Source organism: Propithecus coquereli, unplaced genomic scaffold, assembly GCF_000956105.1.
Source record: "Propithecus coquereli isolate 6110/MARCELLA unplaced genomic scaffold, Pcoq_1.0 Scaffold595, whole genome shotgun sequence".
NCBI lineage: Eukaryota > Metazoa > Chordata > Mammalia > Primates > Indriidae > Propithecus > Propithecus coquereli.
Genome location: NW_012151896.1, coordinates 343,127 through 354,083, shown reverse-complemented (window position 1 = coordinate 354,083; position 10,957 = coordinate 343,127). Strand labels below are relative to the sequence as shown.

The 10,957-nt window shown below is 42.3% G+C and overlaps 1 protein-coding gene across 1 annotated transcript; it reads right to left on the bottom strand.

The window, feature by feature from the left end:
- Positions 1-3,281: 3,281 nt before the first annotated feature.
- On the bottom strand, positions 3,282-7,931 carry PIFO (primary cilia formation). Its single transcript, XM_012659015.1, has 6 exons — positions 7,900-7,931; positions 7,508-7,650; positions 7,106-7,204; positions 6,304-6,434; positions 4,718-4,835; positions 3,282-3,350 (listed from the first exon to the last, which is right to left on the bottom strand). Exons 1-6 carry the CDS (start codon positions 7,916-7,918, stop codon positions 3,282-3,284), a joined length of 579 nt encoding a protein of 192 aa, XP_012514469.1. The 5' UTR covers positions 7,919-7,931.
- Between the last annotated feature and the right edge of the window lie 3,026 nt (positions 7,932-10,957).

Genomic DNA, 10,957 nt, shown 5'->3' with positions numbered 1-10,957 from the left:
ACAGTCATGGGGGAGCTCAGCTGGTTGGGGGAGCTCAGCTGGTTGGAGGTCCTGCCTGCCAGCAGAGGCCTGGAAGAAACTGCAATAATAGGGGAGGGTGGAAAGGAGTGAGGCCTGCTCCAGATTGCAGGTCTCAGACAGCCCCGCCTCCACATGCAGAAGTTTCAGTTGAGTGGGGCCATTTCAGCCCCTCCCTGGCAGCTTTGTCCAGAGGCAGGGAACAGACCTTTGACCCCTGCTAAAAGCATTTGTGGAGCTTGAGGGCAGGCTCACCCAACCCAGACCCGCCCAGCTTCACTCTCCCACCTGCCCTGCTGAGGCGGAGAAAAAGGACACACCTGGAAGTTTGAAGGCCCCACCCACCACCTGGGGCATTAGAGTGCTTCTTCTGAGGAACTAGAGCTGGTCACAGGACCCAAACACAACATTGCAGCTTGTTCCTCTCTGTAAGCGCCACCTACTGACAGGGAAGTCAATTTGCATGCCCTTTTACTGCATTTATTGACTCATCACACAGGGTATGGTCAAATCTCACCCACAAGCACCAACTACTGACTCAGAGACTAAACAGGGCATGTCATTATCTAAAGAAAAATCCAGAGGTAAGAAGCAACAGCTGCTCCAGATGGGAAGGAATCATCGTAAGAACTCTGAAAGTATGAAGAATCAAACTGAAAGGACACCCCCAAAGGGGAACACCAGCTCTCTAGCAATGGATACCAACCAAAATCAGAACACTGAAATGACAGATGAAGAATTTTGAACATGGATTGTAAGGAAACTTAATGAAATGCAAGATAAAATGGAAACTCAACACAAAGAAACCACACACACACACAAAAATCCAGGAAATGAATGAAAAATTCACTAAAGAAATGGAAATATTAAAGAAAAATCAACAGCACTTCTGGAAATGAAAAATTAATTCAAGGAATTACAAAACACATTGGAAAACCTTAAGAATAAGTTAGATCAAGCAGAAGAAAGAATCTTAGAGCTTGAAGACAGCATCTTCCAATTTAACAAGTCAGTCACAGAGATAGAGCAGAGAAATAAGCGAAAAGAGCAAAGCCTATAAGAAATATGGGATGACATGAAGATGCCTCACATAAGAATCACGGACATCCCTGAGGGTGAAGAAGAAAATACACAAGGGTTTTGGACAAACTATTTGAGAGAATAATGGAGGAAAATTTCCCAGGCCTTGCTGGAAATCTAGATATCCAAGTACAAGAACCTCAAAGGACTCCTGGGAGATTCATTGCAAACAAGTAGATACCACGATACGTGGTCATCAGACTGGCCAAAATAAACATGAAAGAGGTCCTCCTACATGCTGTAAGACAAAAGCAGCAGGTCACTTGCAAAGGAAAACCCATTAGACTAACTGTAGACTTCTTATCTGAGACCTTACAAACTGGAAGGGACTAGGGCCCCGTTCTTAGTCTTCTCAAACAGAATAGTGCCCAACCTAGAATTTTGTGTCCTAAGCTTCATATACGAAGGGGAAATAAAGTCTTTCTCAGACAAGCAAACACTGAGGGAATTTGTTAAAACAAGACCTGTCCTGCAAGAAGTACTCAGAAATGCATTACACATGGATCAGCACAATAGACACTCAACAGTGTAAAATCATCCAAAAGCTAAAGGTCAAAGGCAAGATACCACAATGGCTCAAGAGAGAAAACAAAGCAACAAAGTTCTACTCAACAGGATGAACAGAAATTCACCCCACTTATCAGTTTTTTCAATAAACGTGAATGGCTTAAAGTGCCCACTGAAGAGACATAGGTTGGCCGAATGGATAAATACACACAAGCCAAGTATCTGCTGTCTTCAGGAAACATATCTAACCCACAAGAATGCATTCAGACTCAAGGTGAAGGGATGGAAAATGATATTGCATGCAAATGGAAATCAAAAGAAAGCTGGTGTAGCAGTTCACATAGCAGATAACTTAATCTTCAAATCAACAAAAATAATGAAAGACAATATGGTCATTATATAATGGTAAAGGGAACAATTCAACAAGAAGACATAACAATTCTAAATATTTTCACATCCAACACAGGTGCGTCCAGATTCATAAAGCAAATCCTACTTGATCTAAACAAAATGATAAACAACAGCACTGTAATAGCTGTATTGTATCAATGTAAGAGTTTTACCTCACTCACTGGGAAGAGATTTAAGGTGACACCACAGGTAGGCAGTGTGATTTTTACTCTCTGAAGAACTCCTGTGCCACCCAGGAGTGAGTGTCTGGAGAACTCCTGTGCAAGCAGTGAGCACCCAGTGTCAGTAAGCTCTAATAAACTCATCTAACTTGCAAGCTGAACTTGTTTGAGTCATTCTTTGATCTCTCAGTTCCATCTCAGGGTGGAGGGCAGTTTTTCTATACAGTCCCGGGATTTTTGCAAAACAGAAGGAAAGAGGCCTACCTCTCAGGCCCGAGTGTCTGAATAAGTATTTTGAAAGTGGTTGCTGTGGGTTCTAGCCTTTATAATTCTGGACTAACCTGTAAAGCTTCAGAGGTCATTCAGATTGGGGAGTAGACCCAACCCATTAGCTGCCCTGGGAGTCCTCCCCTCAGACTTGAGGCCAGGCCCAGGGAGCTAGTAGATGAGTTTATTTTGATTTCCTGCTGTATCCCCATTGCTTACTACTCTGCCTGACACATAGTAGGAACTCAGCATATATGATGACTAACAGACCAAACAGATAATGTAATGGGAAAGGGGGAATTTTTGGTTCTTTGAGTTTTATGTCAATCTGAGAAAGGCAACCAAATCAACACCTTCCTCTTCCACACAGGAGAATTCAAAAACTTGGAAGAACTCCTAAAACATATACATAAATATTTTAGTCTGCTTTAAGTGTCTTTTGTATCTAATAAACCCAGATGCCATCCATATCCTTGATGTGTACAGGCCAATAGCCTCTTAGGACCAGGGTTAGTGGTAGAATATAAAAAACTGGTGCCTGGGAATTAGAACTAGAGGGCAGGGGCCCCTGAGTATTTCACTATAATGAAACCAACTCAACACCCAACAGGAACCTTCCCACCCAGCTCCGTATGTATACACCACAAACCAGCAGATGGAGCTAGTACTCTGTACTACTCTTTATGCTTTCATACAGCAGTTATGAGCCCTGGCCCCACCCTGGGCCCCATGCTGGCAGACAGGAGGGCACAGCAATACAGAAGGAGAAGAGCAGCTCTGTCCTTAATCCTGGAGACTCTGTTTTCAGGAGGAGCACGTGAAGGTAGTCACTGCTGCTCAGTTGTAATACAGGCTTAGGTAGGCCACACGGTTCCGATGCTTTCTAAAGTCTTTGTCTGTGGACAGCTGCAATGAAAGAATATTATCTAGCTCAATAGTCTAATGAGAACCCTCTGCCTCTGGTCTTCCTGGCTGTGCAAAAGAGAAATGTACACTATAGATATGTGGCTCAGCTGAACCCCAACCCCACAGTAATCGAGCCTTAGTGATTCTCTCAACATTTGTATGTCCATCTACCCTTTATCATCCTACTATAGTATATATCATGCTAAGAATAACTTGCTACTTGGCAAATTTCCAAGTAGTTGGTAGCCTTCTTAAAGACAAGGATTATATGTTTAATTCTTGAATGTTACCCATAGGCCCTAACACAATGATGTTAATACATTAGGCATTTGATAAAGATTTGTGGAATTAATCCAAAGTTCCACCAGGGAAAATAAAAGGCACCTCTGGAATTATGGTAACAAACATGGTTTGAGCATTTATTATGCTATCAGGTGCTGTATTAAATGATTGTCCACATTATATCAATGTTTATAACCTTATTAGATTGATTCCATCATTTTACCCATTTCACAGATTAAGAAAACTAAGGCTCAGAAAAATTAAGGAACTTGCCCAAGATCACATAGCAAGTAAATACTGGAGCTAGTATTTGAACCTCGGCAGTTTTGTCCCCAGAATCCACGCTCTTAACCAGAATGCTCTACAGCTCCCTGGTGATCTAATACTCAAGTGGTGTGATGGAGAGAGCACTGGCTTAGACTCACAATATCTAGATTCCAGTTGTGCAACCTGCACAAATCACTTCCTCCATCTGGGTCTCAGTGTCTTCCTCTCTCATATAGGGATATTTCTCCTGTGTCTACCACAAGAGATTATTTGAGGATCAAATAAGAAAATGTGACTTTTGTTTAGTTATATATGCCTTAAAAAATTTAATGAGGCTGGACATGGTGGCTCATGCCTGTAATCCCAGCACTTTAGGAGCCCAAGGTGGGAGGATGGCTTGAGGCCAGGAGTTTGAGAGCAGCCTGAGCAACATAGTGAGACCTCCTCTCTACAAAAACTAAAAAAATTAGCGGGGCACGGTGGTGCATGCCTGTAATTACAGCTACTCAGGAGGCTGAGGCAGGCGGATCGCTTGAGCCCAGCAGTTTGAGGTTGTAGTAAGCTATGATGATGCCACTGCACTCTAGCCTGAGTGACAGTGTGAGACCATGCATCAGTAAAATAAAAAATAAATAAAAATCTAATGAAATTGTATAGCTCTCCAAAAAGATCCTCAGATCCAGACACACACAAAATTGTGCATATAATTTCAGGACCAAGGACTTCCTGAGAGTCATTCCAAGCCTCCTGGTTAAGAACCCCTCCTATATGTGGAAAGTACTAGATAAGAGTTCTCTGCACAAGTCCAGTTGTATTACCTCAGTTTTAAAGGTTCTTTTCTGTAGACATGGAACTTGAGCCCAGTCAGGAGACCCAAATTTCATTGGCCAAGCAATTTTGGGATGTGGCTTCATCTCTGGGTTGTATGTGCCAGGGCTGGAAATAAAAATACAAACATCATGTTTAATGAGTTAGTGACCATTCACGAACTCCCTCAGTACCATAGCCATCCTTGAACTAGGCCTAACCCCTGCGAAAAAGGCAACAGACTTATCTTTTTAATGCCTGACAAACATGGGGAACATGGGATTTCTTTGCCTGTTAATGTATTTCTAATTAGATGTTAATGTTAAAGATAGCCAGTCTTGATATCCAGCTAGGGTAAAGATCAACTTTAGTTTAAAAGATATTTCTGCAAATCAGTATCCTCAGCTGAGAGACCAGAAGACCCCAAAAGTGGCGGGTGATGAAAGCTACAACAGTGATGACTTAGCACTGCCCACACTTTGAAGTTGGTGATAAAAGTGCAGCAATAATCTACCTACAACGTAGGCACAGCAAAGGAGAACCAGTTACATTTTCTTGACAATGGTATTATTTTAAAATCGTGTTTGCTCATAACACTGTTTTTTCGTACAGACTCTTTACTGTGGGGAAGTAACTTAGAGTGGACTTGGGGGCAAGACTCGACGCTTCCACTTCCTTAACGCAAGCTCGAGAAAGTTACATTCACTCTCTGATCCTTGGATTTCTCATCAGTAAAAGAAAGGCCTTGACCCTTTGCCCTACAATTCCATACACTCTGAACAGCTTCCTGAAACACTGAGAATAAGCCCCCTAACCTGCAAGGCCTGCATACTTCAGCCCACCCTCCTTTTTGTTCTCATTCCCCCCTTGTTCACTACACTCTAGCCATGCTAAACTTCTTTTTTCCTCATACCAAATTCCTTCCCAATTTGCAGTCTTTGCACTTGCTGTTCCTTTTGCCTGGACTTCTCTGTTCCCAGATCTTCACAGGGCTGGCTCAGTCTTGTCATTTGGATCTCAGATCGAATGCCATTTCCTCAACCCTTGCTAAAGCAGCCCAGCCCATCACTCCCTATCATGTCGTCATCTTGTTTTATTTTCTTTGTAGCATATCACCAAGTCAACATACTTCCTGGTTTGCCTGTGATAGTTTAGCCTATGGCTACTGTCCTGCTATAATTATTAACAGGCCCCCGTTTCACTCTCAGAAGTGGCACAGTTTGAATAATAAATTATATGATCACTCTCCTTATTACTACTGATATTTTCTTGTGTACTTGCTTCTCATCTGTCTGTGCTCAGGAATGTCTGTGCTCCAAGAAATCAGAAGCCTTGTGTGATGAGTTTACTGCAAAATCTCTAGTACAAAACTACCTGGCACATTAATAAATATTTATTGAATGAATAACTATGATATACAACTCTACAATGCCACAGACCTGGGAGACAATAGGTTAAATTTTTAAAGGTGAGTGTTTTCTTATTTAACTGGGATAGTTTAGATGTAATCTCTTCTTTATGTACTTCTTTTCCTATTATGTACTTTTTCCCCTTCTGTTGCTTTTTGTTGAAGTGCACCGGAAAAGATGAAACATACCCGGGACAATAATTGTCTTTTGAGTAGCTCCTAAATCGAGGCACCAGGGCATTAAATGGAGCAAAACTTTGTTTGTGTTTTTCCTCCTGAGGACTTACTCTCTGGTACGTGCCTGGGTAAAGTGTCACATCCTGTTTCCATAAAAAGATCAATACGTTAGAGGGTGATATATACGCACATAAAGCCTTGCTGGTAGAAAAAACAAAATCATCTTCTTCCTGTTCATAAATCAACTAAAGTTCAGCCACCTCAAGCTATAAAAATAGGCTGAGGGCCGGTAGAAAATCAAGATATGGGTGTGGTGCAGCTACCTAAGGATACATAATGAATAGGATGCAGAGATAAACCCAGGATGGGTAGAGAACCAAGGGAGCTTGTCCCAGTCACTACTCTTACCACCCAGCTCAGATTTTGAGAGCCAGTATCACTACTTCTTGAGCGTAAATGTCAGGAAAACGTCCAGAAAGAAATTAGGATCCTATACTAAAGACTTTAGACTTGAAATCTAATCACACAAAAGGGTGGAAAAGTTGGAATTTGTTTTTTTTAACTGACAAGATACTACAATGTATATAAACACAGCTTCCAGTATTTTAACCTCATGCATCTCAGCACTGAAGCCCTGTCTTGGGACTATTTCTTCAGTGAATTTTTTTCCACTCTCCTTGGGACACTCCTAAATGCCTACTTTCCTTAAATTTCAGGGCATATTCTTTTAGTTCACCTCCCCATTCCCTGCCCTTTTAACCCCAGTGCAAACACATGCAGCAACACGGACCACACTAAAATCCTAGCACATTACCTTGTTGATTGGCTTAAACCTCACAGCTGTTCTGGCTCCTAAAGTATATCCTTTTATACTAGTCGGGATCCTAGATAAGCCGTATGCCAAGCCATACATCTTTGGGTGGTATATAAAAAACAAAGAAAAAACAACAACACATAGTCAGAGAACATTAGGGCCATCAAAATGTAGTGAACTTAGAGTGTTCCTATCTGAACCTTCTCTGCGAGAGATTGCTCTTTCTTGTCTTAACTCCTTCCAGGCGAAGACCATAAGTAACACGGTTGCAAGAGACCAGGGCACTTTCTCCTGTTCGGACTGTGAAGATCACAAATCCCCTATAGTTTTTCTTCCACAAAACTTGGCTATCCTTCAACAGCCTTAAAACTGAGCCCTACCTAAGGGGAGGTGAATACTCACATCTTCTGGTATGTAACACCCAGGCCCTCTATGGGGCGATCCCCTGAGAGGGAGAAACTTGTTCCCAAACAAGTTTGGGGGATGGTAGTGAGGAAAGAGCTTCCTGTGTTGAAGTGTTCCGAAGGAGTACTTATCCCCCGCACCTAAAGATCAAGAAAGAGGAGAAACTCCACGTGAGGGAAATCGTCTTGGTCTACGTGGGCGCGCTGAGGGAGAAGAGGGTTAGTAGGGGCGGCGGAGCAGGCGACAGGGCCAGACCGTGCGCTTGCAAAACCCAGACTGAAGGAGCTCTGTGGAGAGGGGCGAACTGTACTTCCTCCTGCATCATCTTTCCCAGCCCCTCAACGCTCCCCCCGACCCTCTACTCCAGACTCCTTCCCGTCCCTCCTCACCCAATTTGAGGAAGCACATCGCGCGGCCGAGGCTAGCACCTGTGTACTGCGTTGCCAAGGGAATGAAGGCTCTGGGCCCAGCCCCAGCCGCGGCGCTCTGGGCGAGGCGCGGCCCGAAGTGCGCTTGCGCGGCGAGCAGGGCGCGCCGGCGGGGCCACCACGCCGGAGGGAGCCCGGGGGGTAGTGAGCTCGGCTGTGGGCTGAGGGCAAAGGGTGAGGGGGTGGCAAAGAGCTTTGGAAAGTGGGTCGCGAGGGATGCGCTGCTGTAGAGGGAGGGACAGTGGGGTTCAGAGTGCTCCGAAGTGCGGGCTACTAGGATGAGGGAAGTAGGAAAGCGCAGCCGCTGCAGTGCCGGCTTATGGGAGTGGGCTTGCTGGACAGCGCCTAGAGCTGGCTGCTGAGTGGTAGGCGGAGTTGAGCTAACAGCTACTTCCATATGAAGCCCTTCTAAGACCCATTTTTCCTTTTCCTCAAGCCGTGCCAATCAGTTTGCACAACCCCCTGCTACACCTACAGCTGGGCACGAGAGCTTTACAAGATCTGGAGGCCTTGAGTGCCGCGGAACCACAGAGGTGCTTAACAGTTTTAAAAATCTTGGGCAGTCACATACATTTCTAAGTTCCAGTTTCCTCATCTCTAAAGTGGAAATAATTTGGCTTGTAAAATAGGACGGAAAAAAAATAAATTGGGGATAATAATTCTTCTTTATAGAGTTGTTGAGAGGATTAAGATGGCAGGATTAGAACAGTTCAGTGCCTGTGCCTTGGTGGGTGACAATACAAGAGGTTATCATCGCTGAAGATAATAACCCAAGAAAAAAAACTCAAGGTATGTGTTGGCTTCTTTACCTTTGTCCTTGATATTAACACTAACGTATTTTCACTAGATTAGTCGTCCAGGTAACGGAGCGGTAAGAGCACATATATGTGACTGGTCCATACTACCTTTTGGCCCCTTATGGATGATGATGCTGGGCTCCACACATACCCTGGGCTAGCACTGTCTTCAGGGATGATTTTATAAGTCTAATGTAGGGTTTCCAAAAAAAAAAAAAGTGATACAGAGTCCTAGAGGGTATTTTGGAAGCATTTTTGCTTATTAAAAATGACTGGGGTGTTGCTCCTGGCCAGCAAGCCAGGGAGGCTAGACATCCTGCAGTGCATTGCCTAGTCACACAATGAATTGTCCCTTGTCCCACATAGCATTCACATGTCCTGCTGGATCCTACAAAAATAGTTAGTAGTACTTATATATATTAACATTGAGAAAAAACTTTATAAGAAATAATTCAGAAAGCCCAGTAATATAGAAGGTTGTTACGAGGAGCCAAGCTTACATGGAATAAAGGTAGGGTCTCAAGATTATTGTATAATTTAGTCCAAGCATTCTGTCTACTCACAATTGCCATAGTACTGATGGTAAATGCAATGTAAAGATATACAGTTATGCATCCCTTAATGATGGGCATATGTTCTGAGAAATGCATTCATTACAAGGCGATTTCATCATTCTGTGCACCTCAAGAGTGCACTTTTACACACCTAGATGGTAGTGCCTATTACACACCTAGGCTTATGGTATAGCCTGTTGCTCTTAGGCTATAAACCTGTATAACATGTTCCTGTACTGAATGCTGTAGGTAACTGTAGCACAATGTTAAGTATTTGTGTATCTAAACATATCTAAGCATATAAAATGTACAGTAAAAATATGGTATAAAAGATAAAAAGTGCTGTATCTGTATAGGGCAGCTCCATTATAATCTTATGGAGACACCATCATATATGCAGCCTGTCATTGATCAAAATGTCATTATGCAGTGCATGACTATATTGGTATTGATTTGATGATTTTTACTTTCATTAATATTTTAGGTAATATTAATATTTGTAGGTAACCACAGTGTTTTTTGAAAATAACATTTTTATGTTATTAGTGACATGAAACATGTCTCAGAAAGTACTTTGAAAATATGGCAATCCATTCCTACATTGGTAGACTGGTTTACTTCAGACTAATTCTTCAGCTTACAGGTAGAAAAGCTGGACTAAATAGATAAAATATATGTGTTTGAAGATATCAAAGATGTACTAAGGAAGAAAAAACAGGACCAATCCCAGAGAGAAGATCAAAGTGGTGGGTTCAATGGTTGGTGCTGCTGTTACCTTTGAAGATTTGCTAAATAAAATGCTGGCTGAGAAGCAGAGGATTTGACCAGAGCTTTGGACAGTCTCTGAGAACTGAGGAATGGTATTTAGGCTGGCCATGGAGAAGGGGAGACTGGAAAATACCCTGAGATTTTAGTTGAGACTTCAAACAGATGAACTCTAGGAATAAAGGTAAACAAGAAATAGACCAGCTCTCAAGAAACCCTGAAGTCCTGTTTTGCATCAACTCAGTCCCCAATAGCATTAAACTGACCTAGCCCTATGCTTATTGCGTGCAAGAAACAAAAGTACATCTTCTCTGAAGATACCATCATCCAGACCCTCAACTAATTTTTATGATTTTCTTCATGCAAAATGTTTGGCATTTGCTATAAAACTACCACTTATAAACAAAAAAGTAGAAATAGGCCCAAAGGAATCCAGAGATTGGACTGTTCAAACATGCACTTTAAAATAACCATACTTGGCTTGAGATTCTGGAAAAAGCAACAGGACAGCAAGGTGAATGTAAGGAAGCAAAAGAAAGCAGGGAAATATTTGAACATAAAGCAAATGCTTGGCTTCTGAGGTAAGAGGCTAAAATAAAAAGATCAGATCTTAAAAAAAAGTCAATAAAGATCCCAGTGTACTCAAGGAAAGAGAAATTCCCCATTAATCTCCTATTCATATTACAGACACAACTAATATAACTGGGCCCACTTGGATTGATGCAAAATTTATCAACTATTCATTAAAGCCAGTTTGAACATAATACAAAGAGGGACTGTCTATATGTCATGTGTATCCCCTATATAACCAACTGTGTAATGGTAAATTGAGAAGCTAATGCAGAATTTCAGGTAGCTCTAAGGAATGTCAAGGATCCAATGTTTGAATGATGACCATGCACA

Bases quoted from the DNA above. Each gene is read 5' to 3' on its own strand.
- PIFO (XM_012659015.1), bottom strand. The intron at 7,205-7,507 runs GTGAGTATTCAC...TACCACCCAAAG, and splicing joins GGTGTTACATACCAGAAGAT to ATGTATGGCTTGGCATACGG. The intron at 6,435-7,105 runs GTAATGTGCTAG...TTATGGAAACAG, and splicing joins GGTTTAAGCCAATCAACAAG to GATGTGACACTTTACCCAGG.